General features: G+C 32.1%; 1 protein-coding gene across 1 annotated transcript in view; it reads right to left on the bottom strand.

Annotated features, from left to right (window-relative positions):
* LOC137617738 (neuropeptide SIFamide receptor-like) overlaps nucleotides 1-11177 on the bottom strand; it is a 53501-nt gene extending 42324 nt beyond the window's left edge. Inside the window, exon 1 of the mRNA XM_068347735.1 lies at nucleotides 10805-11177. Within this exon, the coding sequence (XP_068203836.1) occupies nucleotides 10805-11177 (373 nt within the window). The remainder of the gene's footprint in view (nucleotides 1-10804) is intronic.
* Between the last annotated feature and the right edge of the window lie 2916 nt (nucleotides 11178-14093).

A 14093-nucleotide genomic window follows, 5' to 3' on the forward strand; every position in this document is an offset into this window, starting at 1 on the left:
TATAGATCATCAGGATGGAGGAATTTTAATGGGGTATAAAGACTTTCAATTGCTAAAATTCTTTGGCAGTTAAATTGTATAGCAAATTTTGAACATTTTTTTTAAATGTTGATGATAGAAATTGGTACTTTTATCAAAATCGAAAAATAAAATCGGTGTGAAAATACTTATATAGATCATCACTATGGAGGGATTTTAATGGGATATAAAGACTTTCAAATGCTGAAATTCTTTGGCTGTCAAATTTTATAGCCAATTTTGTCCAAATTTTTAAAATGTTGATGATAGAAATTATCACTTTTATCTACATCGGAAAATAAAATCGAGTGAAAATACTATTATAGATCAACAGTATGGAAGGATTTTAATGGGATACAAAGACTTTCAAATGCTAGAATTCTTTGGCTTTTGAATTTTATAGCCAATTTTGTCCAAGTTTTTATAATGTTGATGACAGAAATTATCACTTTTACCAAGATCAGAAAATAAATACTTTTATAGATTATCAGTATGGAGGGATTTTAATGGGATATAAAGACATTTAGATTTTATAACTAATTTAGACAATTTTTTTTTAAATGTTGATGATAGAAATTATCACTTTTACCAAGATCGGATAATAAAATCGTGTGAAATTTATTTTTTATTGATTCGATGCCATAAAACCTAAAATCAATCAATTAATTGGTGTATGAAGACATTTAATTACTGAAATTCTATGGCATGTAAATTGTATAGCAAATTTTACCATTTAAAAAAAAAATGTTGATGATAGAAATTTGTACTTTTATCAAAATCGAAAAATAAAAGCGTGTTAAATTATTTTTATAGATCATCAGTATGGAAGGGTTTTAGTGTGATATGAATACTCAAATGCTAAACTCTTTGACAGTCAAATTGTATAGCAAATTTTAACATTTTTTTTAAACGTTGATGATAGAAATTGATACTTTTATTAAAATCGAAAAAATATAATCTTGTGAAATTACTTTTATAGATCAACAGTATGGAAGGATTTTAATTGGATATAAAGACTTTCAAATGCTGAAATCCTTTGGCATTTAAATTGTATAGCAAATTTTGACATTTTTTTTAAATGTTAATAGAAATTGGTACTTTTATTAAAATCGAAAAAATATAATCGTGTGAAAATACTTTTATAGATCATCAGTATGGAAGGATTTTAATTGGATATAAAGACTTTCAAATGCTGAAGTCCTTTTGCAATTAAATTGTATAGCAAATTTTGACATTTTTTTTAAATGTTGATGATAGAAACTGTCACTATTATCAAGATCGGGTAATAAAATAGAGTGAAAATACTTTTATAGATCAACAGTATGGAGGAATTTTGATAGGGATTTGGTTAATTTGATGCTAGAAAACCTAAAATTAATCAATTAATTGGGGTATGAAGACATTTAATTACTGAAATTGGATGGTATCTAAATTTTATAGCCAATTTTGACATTTTTCTAAATCTTGATAACAGAAATTGTCACTTTTATCAAAATCGAAAAATAAACGAGTGAAAATTTTAAAAATTTTCTTCGCCAGATATATATTGGAAATTTTCGTCTTCTTTTCCATCTTTTATTTGTGTTTATTCATTCATTATTGTTTGCTTGTTTATTTTGTGCTTCTCTGATATCCCTTATTCTTCCTCTTATTTATTCAATGTTATTTTCAGTGACTGTTTTATTGGTTTTGATTTTATTAAAGATTGCATCTGATTTTTATGTCTTAATTTTTATCATGATATATAAAACTTTCACTAAAATAAAAAAAAAAAATATTTTAAGTGTATAAGTAATTTCAAAATTGATACTCTGCATTCGTTATTATGTTTAAGCATTATTTAATATTCATAACGCCTTAATAAGATGTCTCTGTTAAGTAATCAATTAGATAATTATTATTTGATGTCAAGCATGTCTTGTTAAGCATCTTCTGAATGGGTTCCTTTGAACTTAGTTATCTCTGTCTCGATTAATATTCATATGGAGTTTTTAAAAGTTCATCATAACATGAACAGTTTCTCGGGAGACTTATTTGAATAATGTTCTTCTGTTCTTGGATTCAAATTCAAATTTGAACCTTTCATATTCAGCTGTGTTCTCTCTCTCTCTCTCTCTCTCTCTCTCTCTCTCTCTCTCTCTCTCTCTCTCTCTCTCTCTCTCTCTCTCTCTCTCTCTCTCTCTCTCTCAATCTATATGGTAATCACCTGTGGGTTTTCTTCCATCTAAGAGAAGATTTATCTCGTGTGGGGTTTGAAACTGTAATACGAAGTAATACAACAGAGAATAAAGAGGAGATTTATATATATATATATATATATATACATATATATATATATATATATATATATATATATATATATATATATATATATATATATATTATGGAATTGTCGAAAAATTAAGCAAAACCTAAAACCTCTTATGTGATTTTCATCATTGATATTTAAAGATTGAACCTAATTACCTCCGCCAACGAAGTTGGAAGGGGGTTATGTTTTACTCCCTGTTTGTTTGTTTGTTTGTGTGTATGTGTGTTTGTGAACAGCTTCCTGGCCACAATTTTGATCACAAAGTAATGAAACCTGCAGGGATTAACTGTTATGTATAAAGTTTGGAATAGTTAAATTTTAGAAGGTTAAGGGCAAAGGTCAAGGTCACAATTAAGCAAAAGGTCCAATTCACGTAATCGGCCATAAGTTTGTACATCGTCGTCTCAGAGACTTCAAAAATTGGTCCATATTTGAGTGTATGAAAATCCACGCCAATTAATACATGTCAAGTTCAAAGGTCTAGGTCGAGAAATAAGCTGTCGCGGCGGAAGTCTGCGCTCTACTGAGTGCCCCTCTAGTTATTTATATAAAGCGTATTGGTAAAACCGTCTTTTATCAAATCTTGACTGTGTCTATTGATACCGTAGGTAGTAATGCACTTTTAAGAGGTGCACTGTAGGCATTACAAAGGGGGATTTGCATTGTGCCTTCGGCCCCTAGCTGCACTCACTTTTTAGCCTTTGACTAAACTTCCAATCCTGCTTCTTTTCTTTCATTTTGCTGTTCATCCACTTGAATTTTTTACTTCAGAGGGCAACTGCAGGATTTGCCAAATTTTGTTGAATGGCCTCCCAGTCCCCAGTGCTGGGTATTGTTGCCTAAATTCACTTAGCTAAAGATTGCCTAAATTCACTTAGCTAAAGATTGCCTAAATTCACTTAGCTAAAGATTGGCTAAATTCACTTAGCTAAAGATTGCCTAAATTTACATAGCCAAAGATTGCTTAAATTCACTCAGCTAAAGATTGACTAAATTGACATAGCCAAAGATTGCCTAAACTCACTTAGCCAAAGATTGCCTAAATTCGCTTGACCAAGAATTGCCTAAATTCACTTAGTTAAGATCGCCTAAATTCACATAATCAAAGATTGCCTAACTACACATATCAAGAGATTACCTAAATTCACATAGTCAGAGATGTCCTAAATTAAAAAATCCAGAAATCCCTCTGTCTCAATCCAAGATGAAATTCTTTAACATCTGTCTTCTTTTTCTATCGTTGTCAGTAGCCTTTGCAATTCTTTGTTATTTTTACCAGTAGCCTTTGCAATTCCATGTTATTGTTATCAGTAATCATTACATATCCGTTATCAGTAGCCATTGCAATTCCTTATCATCATTATCTGAAGCCTTTGCAATTCCTTATCATCATTATCAGAAGCCTTTGCAATTTCGTGATATCGTTATCTTTAGCCGTTGCAATTCCTAGTTATTGTGATCGGTAGCCATTGGAATTCCTTGTCAACGTTATCAGTAGCCTTTACAATTCCTTGATGTCGATATCGGTAGCCTTTGCAATTCCTTGATATCGTTATCTTCAGCCTTTGCAATTCCTTGATATCGATATCAGTAGCCTTTGGAATTCCTTGATTTCGTTATCTTTAGCCTTTGGAATTCCTTGAAATCGCTATCTTTATCCTTTGCAATTCTTAGATATCATTATCAGACGCCTTTGTATTTCCTTGATTTTGTTATCTTTAGCCTTTGCAATTCCTTGTATCGCTATCTTTAGCCTTTGCAATTCCGTTATATCGTTAACTTCAGTCTTTGCAATTCCTTGATATCGTTATCTTAAGTCCTTACAATTCCTTGATATCGTTATTTTTAGCCTTTGCAATACCTTGATATCGCTATCATCAGCCTTTGCAATTCCTTGATTTTGTTATTTTTAGCCTTGTATCGCTATCTTTAGCCTTTGCAATTCTGTTATATCGTTATCTTCAGCCTTTGCAATTCCTTGATATCGTTATCTTAAGTCCTTGCAATTCTTTGATGTCGTTATCTTAAGTCCTTGCAATTCTTTGATGTCGTTATCTTAAGTCCTTGGAATTCTTAGATGTCGTTATCTTTAGCCTTTGCAACACCTTGTGATCATCTCCCAGCGCCATTTATCTCCTTCCTTGAAGTCTTCCCTTCTCTTCATTTCCTCTTGTGATATCTTATCTAATCGCCTGACCAGCAGACCTCTGCCTCGACTGGGGAAAACACACATTGTTGCAGAATGTTGCATCGAGAGAGAGAGAGACTGTTGCAAGGTATTTGCAAGGTCATCAACAGGGGTTTACTGCAATTACGGCCGTGTTGCAATTCCTCGATTTAGAATCGGCTTTTGAAAGATCCTGGGAGTTGTCATAGATATCTGTTTGTTATCTGGACTTAGAAACTCGATGCAATAGATTACGCTGTTGATTTGCAATGTTGCAATGGATGTTATTCGGGTCCGGATACGATTGATCGAATGTTCGGGTCCGGTTACGATTGATCGAATATTCGATATAAAAGTTTAAGTTTTAGAGTGATGGTCCTCTTTAATGTAGTGTGAGCAGATTATATTTGAAATAGTTATGAAAAAGTAATATTTATAATGAATGTGACTTGTTGAGAAATTTGATATTGAAGGTAAGTGTAGGGGGAAATGTTTGACGAGAGAGAGAGAGAGAGAGAGAGAGAGAGAGAGAGAGAGAGAGAGAGAGAGAGAGAGAGAGAGAGAGAGAGAGAGAGAGAGAGAATGAAAAGTAGCATAAAATGGTGTACAGTAAAAGAGAGAGAGACTAGATAAATGTTGAATAGTAGATTGTGAGAGAAAGAGAGGGAAGGAGTTAGATTAACGAGAGAGAGAGAGAGAGAGAGAGAGAGAGAGAGAGAGAGAGAGAGAGAGAGAGAGAGAGATCCTTTGCAGTGACAATCTTTGGTGCACTTTTATAATCAAGACGAGACGAAAAGACTCGAGAATGTAAAGCATGAATTCTTCTTCGTCCTCTTCTTCTTCTTCTTCTTCTTCTTCTTCTTCTTCTTCTTCTTCTCTTTCTTCTCCTCCTTCTTCTTCTTCTTCTCCTCCTCCTTCTTCTTCTTCTTCTTCTTTTTCTTCTTCTTCTTCTTCTCCTCCTCCTTCTTCTTCTTCTTCTTCTTCTTCTTCTTCTTCTTTTCCCTCGTCATTGAGCGTTAATTAAAAGGTCATTCCATTTATTTTTTTCCTCCTCTGATCTCCCGAGGGTCAATCACGGTTGAATTCAATCAAGGAAAATTAAATGGATGGGAGGTCTTGGCAGATTTACTTCTGGTGCTACAGCTAGTTTTGGCCATGTTTATTATCATGCTAACGGTGGTTTAGTAGTAGTAGTAGTAGTAATAGCAATAATTTAATAGTAGTAGTAGTAGTATTAACTGATTTAGTAGTAGAAGTAGTAGTAATAGCAATTATTTAGTAGTATTAGTAGTAATAGCAGCAGCAATTATTGAGTAGTATTAGTAGTAATAGCAGCAGCAATTATTTAGTAATAGGAGTAGTAGTAATTATTTAGAAGTAGTAGTAGTAGTAGTAGTAGTAGTAGCAGTAATAACGATGATTTTGTAATAGTAGTAGTAGTAGTAGTAGTAGTAGTAGTAGTGATTTTGTAGTAGTAGTAGTAGTAGTAATAATGATTTTGTAGTAGTAGTAGTAGTAGTAATTATAGCAATGCTTTAGTAGTGGTGTTAGTAGTAGTAGTAATAGTAACGACAATGATTTAGTAGCAGTAGTAGTAGTAGTAGTAGTGGTAATAATAGCAATGATTTAGTAGTAGTAAGTAGCAGTACATGGACTACGAAGGTCACGTTAAAAGCAGTTCAAATAACGCTAACAACTCGGCCCAATTGAATTAAGGGGCTGACGAGTCCTATTGCACTGAGCCCAATTGAATAAAAACGCCTAATGAAGACCTCTGGACTGTGCCTTAAGGAAATAGAAGGCCTAATGAGGACTTCTGATCTCTTTCCAAAGGGTTAAAAGACTTTGATGGGAGACTCTGGACTTGCCTATAGGGAATGAAAGGCCTGATGTGAACCTCTGGACTCGTTCTAACTAAACAGAGACGATAATGTAGTCGGGAAACCTATAGTCAATTTTTTTTGATGAGGCGCATTTACACAGACTCGCAGCGGTGCCCTTTTAGCTCTGAAAAGTTTCCTGATCGATGATTGGTTAGAATTATGTTATCCAACCAATCAGCGATCAGGAAAGTTTTCCGAGCTAAAAGGGCACCGCTGCGAGTCGGTGCAAATCTGCCTCGCTAAAAAGAATTGACTATAGCTGTTGTTTTATTCATTTTTAATGTTGTTTATTTGTTATTCTTTATCACATTGCTCCTCTCAGGCCCGTAATGTGATGTCTTTATCATCCTTTAAAAAGATGTTTTTACCCTGTTCATAAAGTGGTGTCTTTATCTTCATTTTAAACAGATGTTTATATCATCATGTTAATGACGTTTTTATCCGCTATTTAAAGTGATGTTTATATCATCATGTTAATGACGTTTTTATCCGCTATTTAAAGTGATGTTTATATCATCATGTTAATGACGTTTTTATCCGCTATTTAAAGTGATGTTTATATCGTCATGTTAATGACGTTTTTATCCGCTATTTAAAGTGATATTTATATCCTCTACTTCAAGTGATGTCTATATGCTCCTTTTGAAGTGATATGTATATGCTTTTCTTGAAGTGGTGTCTGTATCCCCTACCGCAAGTGATGTTTATATGCTCTTCTTGAAGTGATATCTATATCCTCTTTAGGAAGTGATGTCTCTATCCCCTACTTCAAGTGATGTCTATATGCTCTTCTTGAAGTGATATCTATATCCTCTTTTGGAAGTGATGTCTCTATCCCCTACTTCAAGTGATGTCTATATGCTCTTCTTGAAGTGATATCTATATCCTCTTTTGGAAATGATGTCTCTATCCCCTACTTCAAGTGATGTCTATATGCTCTTCTTGAAGTGATATCTATATCCTCTTTTGGAAGTGATGTCTCTATCCCCTACTTCAAGTGATATCTATATGCTCTTCTTGAAGTGATATCTATATCCCCTTTTGGAAGTGATGTCTGTATCCCCTACTTCAAGTGATATTTATATGCTCTTCTTGAAGTGATGTCTGTATCCCCTACTTCAAGTGATGTCTATATGCTCTTCTTGAATCGATATCTATATCAGCTTCTTAAAAAGATGTTGATATCCCTTTCGTAAAGTGATATCTCCATTCAGGTTTGTTTATGTAAATGTTTGTAACTGGGTTATCTCATCCTACACACAGATGTGAATAATAATTATTTATACATTTCTCAGTCTACGAATTGTATCTGTAGAGACAACATACGTACAATTTATTTGTATTTATTTTATTATATATATATACAGTATATATATATATAATATGCATATATATATATATATATATATATATATATATATATATATATATATATATATATATGTGTGTGTGTGTGTGTGTGTGTGTGTGTATTTATATCTTTGAATTTATTTTATTTATATATATATATATTTGTATATTATTTATATGTACAGTATATATATATATATATATATATATATTTATATATATATATATATATATATATATATATATATATATATATATATATTTATATTTATATTTTCAGTGTTTGCAATCAACCATCCAAACACTGACCACTTTGTATTTAACACAATTAAATGCCATAGATTAACACCCTAACACTCGTTCATATTATTTGCATTATTATTAAAAACTATAAGCAAAGGACATTCATCTATGACGTCATCGCTCACGGATGATAGAACACCAAATATGTTTGAATTCATCGCATTTTTAATCACGCGGAAAAATCTTTTTGATGTCATTCTAATTGGATATTGGTAATGACCCCTATCGGATGTCACATTCACATGGAAAAAGTTACTCATTATAGAGAATTTGACAGTTTTTTTTTTATTATTATTTTCTGGTTTTTTTTTTTTTTTTTTTTTTTTTTTTTTTTTTTTTTTTTTTTTTTTTTTTTTTTTGTGGGGAATTGTATTCGTGGGAGATATTTTGTCGTAACTTTTGTTGGTGCTGGTTTCCTGGGTAGAGTGGAGGTTTTCAAGATGATCATTTTTTATACTTAAAATTTATATTCTGCGATGTGAATATATATATATATATATATATATATATATATATATATATATATATGCATAAATTATAAATAAATGTATATATATACATACAGTATATATATATATATATATATATATATATATATATATATATATATATATATATATATATATATATATATATATAATGTGTGTATATATATACAGTATATATATATATATATATATATCGTATATAAAGTATATACATTATATATCTGAGTATGTGTAAGGGTAAAATTATATGAAATAATAATGTTATTACAGTATAATGCCCACTTTTTTTTTTTAGATTATTATATAAAATACATCCCTATTTGCAGTTAATTGTATTTTTACATGTTATAGAAATGTCCTTCGAAAAATGTTAAATGCTTCTCAAAAATATTTAATTCACACGAGGGAAATTAAAGATTAACCATGACTGTAAATGTCTGAGAAATGTATTGAAAATTATAAGAGAAATACTCGGAACTCGAAAGGAAATATTGTCTTTTATAAAAGAAATATTTGAAAGTATAAAGAATACTGCGTCTTCAGTTCGAATTTATTTCCTGGTGAGACTAACTTTTAACACTGGCAACATATCAGACAAGTTTCCTCAGGGCAAAGAGTAATGGAAGAAGAATAAAGAAAAAAAAAACACGAAGAAATTGGGATAAGACAATGAAGAGGACAACAGAGAGGAATAGAAGGAAAATAAAATATGAACAAAGAAGAAACTAGAGGGGCACTCAGTAGAGCGCTGATCTCCGCCACGGCAGCTTATTTCTTGACCTTTAGTTTGACCTTGACCTTGGCTTATGAATTTTATATGAATTAATTGGCGTGGATTTTCATACACTCAAATATGAATTAAGTTTGAAGTCGCTGTGACAACGATGTCCAAACTTATGGATGATTACGTAAATTAGACATTTTGCTTGACCGTGACCTTGATCCTTGACCTTGACCTTCCAAAATTTAATAATTTCCGGCTTAATCCCTGCAAAATTCATTAAATTTAGAATTGTGGCCTGGAAGCTGTTTACAAACACACACACACACAAACACAAACAGAAGTAAAACATAACCTCCTTCCAACATCGTTGACGGAGGTAAAAAAGAAATTAGTATAAGAAATAAGTGAGAACAATCAGTCTCCGATCGGCTTAGGATACAGGATAAAAGAAGGATAATTTGTATTAATCCCAGGATAAAAAAAAGAAAAGAAATCCCCGACCTCTAAGGCCACACAAAACCTCACACCCCAATTTCCTCTTCTCTTTTTTTTTTTTTTTTTTTTTTTTTTTTTTTTTTTTTTTTTTTTTAAGGGTGGGGGGTGGGGTTGGGAAAGAGCCCATTAAGTTCCAAGAAAACTAAAGTCCCAATTTTTGGTCTTTGTCGACGGATAAACCTTGGTGACTGAGATCTGATATATTTTCTTTTCTCTTAAGAATGAAATACAATGAAATACATACTGGAGGCGAGAGGGCGTTTTTACTTTGTTTTTAAGGGTTTGGATATCAAAGGCCTTTGTTTAGTGTTATTATGCGTATTGTGTGTGTGGGTGTGTGTGTATAATTATATATATATATATATATATATATATATATATATATATATATATATATATATATATATATATATTGTGTGTGTGTGTGTTTGTGTGCTGAGTAAAACATACACATATATATCTATTATTCAATATATATACACGTATATATAAATATTTATATATAATGTATGTCTTGATATATATGAAAGTACGTTTTACTATACACACACACACACACACACACACTCACACATATATATATATATATATATATATATATATATATATATATTATATATATATATGTATATATATATATATATATATATATATAAATATATATATATATATGTATATATATATATATATATATATATATTTATATATATATAAATATATATTTATATGTATGTGGGTATGGTGTATTTATGTATATACACACACGTGTAAGTAGATAAATAGATAGATATGTGTACAGCATATTTAGTAAATCATTTATCATATACAACAGAAAATCATTGTGCATAAATAACAGGAAGACATGTTTATAGTCAATTCTTTTTAGTGAGGCATATTCGCTGGGGTGCCCTTTTAGCTCGGAAAAGTTTCCTGCTCACTGATTGGTTAAACAAGATAATTCTAACCAATCAGATACCAGAAAACTTTTCCGAGCTAAAACGGCACCGCTGCGAGTTTCCGCAAATGCGCCTCATTAAAAAAAATTGAGTATAGTCATTTACTCACCATTTAGCGTATGACCAATGAGAGTAGTTGGCAAGACGACGATATTCACAAGCAGATCAGCCACGGCCAGATTAGCGATGAAGACATTCGTCACCGTCCTCATCCTGGGCGCCCTTACGACGACAGCCACGACGAAGCTGTTCCCCACCACGCCCATGACCGAGACGACGATGTAGGCGACGCAGTAGAGCACCGTGACGGGGATGGAGTGCCTGAAGGTGGGCATGTCATAGCAGGCCTCGATGGGGTTAGTCCCGTTCCAGCAGTCCGAGTCGTTGTAGTCGCCGCTGTCGAAGTAGTAACTGATCTCTGGGTCGTCTGGAGTGGACATCTCTATAGAGCCTTGCGGTGGGGTCGTCTCAGCTGACGCCATCTTGGTTAGTCCCTTTTGCGACTCTGGGCTTATTTTTCGTTTTTATTAACTCGTTTCCAATGGCATCTTTTATTTTTTTATCTTTGTAAATTGGATTTTTAGTTGGTAGTTTTTCTCTCTTTTATTCATTATGCTTATTTTCATAATCGTTTATGTTGTCATTCTTATTTCGATTTTTCAAGTATTTTAATATCTATTTCCGAAGATTTTTATTTCTCTGATTTATTTAAATTCATCATGATTTGAAATACGATTTATATGAACTGAAATAAACGTATGATTTAAAAATCCTTTCGATATATTACTTTATCAGAGCAATTAATCGCACAAGTTTATGTAAATCACTTTTTAAATAGTCTTAAAACGTAACTTAACCATCCATACTTTTATAAGTACATAGGAAATTGTTCCATTACTGTAACACATTCGGAGATATTACTTTAGCCACAGACTTACATACTTACATAAGTACGTAGCAAATCGATCCGTTGCTGTACCACTGAAATTTTACTTCAGTTATAAAATTCCATACTTTTATAAGTACATAAATTGACTAATTTCTGTACCACTTTCTGAAATCTTACTTCAGTTATAGACTTTCATACGTTTATAAGTACATAAATTAACTAATTTCTGTACCACTTTCTGAAACTTTACTTCATTTACTTTTATAAGTACATAACAAATTGACTCATTTCTGTACCACTACCGGAAACTTTTCTGTACCACTTTCTGAAATTTTACTTCAATCACAAACTTCCCCACTTTTATAAGTATATAGCAAACTGACTATTTTCTGTACCACTTTCTGAAATTTTACTTCAGTTATAGACTTACATACGCTTATAAGTACATAAATTAACTAATTTCTGTACCACTTTCTGAAATTCCACTTTAATCACAGAATTCCCTACTGTTATAAGTACATATCAAATTGACTCATTTCTGTACCACTACCGGAAACTTTTCTGTACCACTTTCTGAAACCTTACTTCAGTTAAAGACTTCCCCACTTTTATAAGCATTTAACAAATCGACTTTATTTCTGAAACTTTTCTGTACCACTCTCTGAAACCTTACTTCAGTTAAAGACCTCCATACTTTTATGAGTACACACCAAATTGACCCATTTTCCTTCAATCACAGACTTCATTTCTTGCCTCTTTTCAATCCTGGATTTCTTCGATTCTCCTTCATTTCAAAATTCCCTGAAAAAGAAAAAAGGTAAAATGAGCATTGAAAGATTTTTGGATGTTTGCATTCAATAGGGTTCATTTGAAGTCTTCCTGTTTTTAACGGGGGATAATCCCGGTGTTTTGATTGGTTTCAAAGCGGGGTATATAAGGTCGAACGGTTCGTCGAATCTGGTTGTCGAACCGTTTGACGAACCTGGTTGTCGAACCGTTTGACGAACTTGTTCGACAACCAAACCGTTCACACGTTCGAACATCACTTCAAACACTTGTCTGTCGAACTGCGTTCGACGAACCGTTCGACCTTGTAAACCTCGTTTAAGAGACTTAAAATGAGATGATAAATAAAAGCTGTTTAATGATACTTACTGTTATATTGAGTGCTGTGTAATGTTGTTAATGATGATTATTGAAAATTGCATAAGGGTACATCACATTTTAGTAGCATTTCTAGATGTCTATTTATATGTGTATGTATATATATATATATATATATATATATGTATATATATAATATATATATATATGTATATATATATATATATATATATACATATATATATATATATATATATATATATATATATGGGTGCATATGTTTATAGGTGTTAAAAAGCATTCATAAGTACCACACGTTTTGTGTATATATATATATATATATATATATATATATATATATATATATATATATATATATATATATATATATATATATAGACACTTGCTCTCTCTTATATTTTTCTAACATTTCTATCTATTTCCACGAACAAATCGAAGGAAGCAGAGAAGACACTATCGTTACATCTCTCTCTCTCTCTCTCTCTCTCTCTCTCTCTCTCTCTCTCTCTCTCTCTCTCTCTCTCTCCAGGTCGTTCATACTACTACTCGACCCATGCCAAACTTGTTTTCCTCCAGAGGAAAAGTGTCCAAACTTTTGTTGAAATAATGGAGTTTTTGGTGTCCTCAACAACTATCAATTTCCGCTTTTTTTTTCCAGACTTACTCCATCTTTATTTTGTGCCCACTCATGCCTACAGTTCACCTCACGCTGTGCATTGTAGGCATTACTTAAGGGTCTAAGCTGCTGTTACATTTTGGCCTTCTGCCTTAACTCCGTTTGCTCTTCCTTTCATCTATCTTGCTGTCCAGCTTCTTTGACTATGCTTTGGTTTTCCTCCAGTTTGCTCAGAGCGATGAAGGGCCTTACAGACCCCAACGCCAATCCATTTAGCGCTAATTTTTCAATCTAATCAATCATTTTTCCTATGCACAGAAGAACTCCTCTACTGTGGGAGCTCAGCCTCCTAGCTAGTATATATATATATATATATATGACATGTCTGTTTTGACGTTGTTACTTTTTTAGAATTATTTATTGTTAATTTGTTCTTTTCATTTATTTATTTCCTTATTTCCTTTCCTCACTGGGCTATTTTTCCCTATTGGAGCCCCTGGGCTTATAGCATCTTGCTTTTCCAACTAGGGTTGTAGCTTGGATAATAATAATAATAATAATAATAATATCGTGGTAGGAGACCCTCTTTTAGGCAGGTTGAGTTAAAAGTAATGGCTGCATCGGCAGAGTTTATTTTCTTATCCAATTTTTCTATTTTCCGGATAATTCTCTTCTCTAGAGCGCTACAATCAGCCAGCAGACTTGAAAAATTCATCAGTCGGGTGAATGACAAAATCGGGAAGACTTTTCAAGTATATTCTCACAAAA

The sequence above is a fragment of the Palaemon carinicauda genome, chromosome 23 (genome assembly GCF_036898095.1).
Source record: "Palaemon carinicauda isolate YSFRI2023 chromosome 23, ASM3689809v2, whole genome shotgun sequence".
Taxonomy (NCBI): Eukaryota; Metazoa; Arthropoda; class Malacostraca; order Decapoda; family Palaemonidae; genus Palaemon; species Palaemon carinicauda.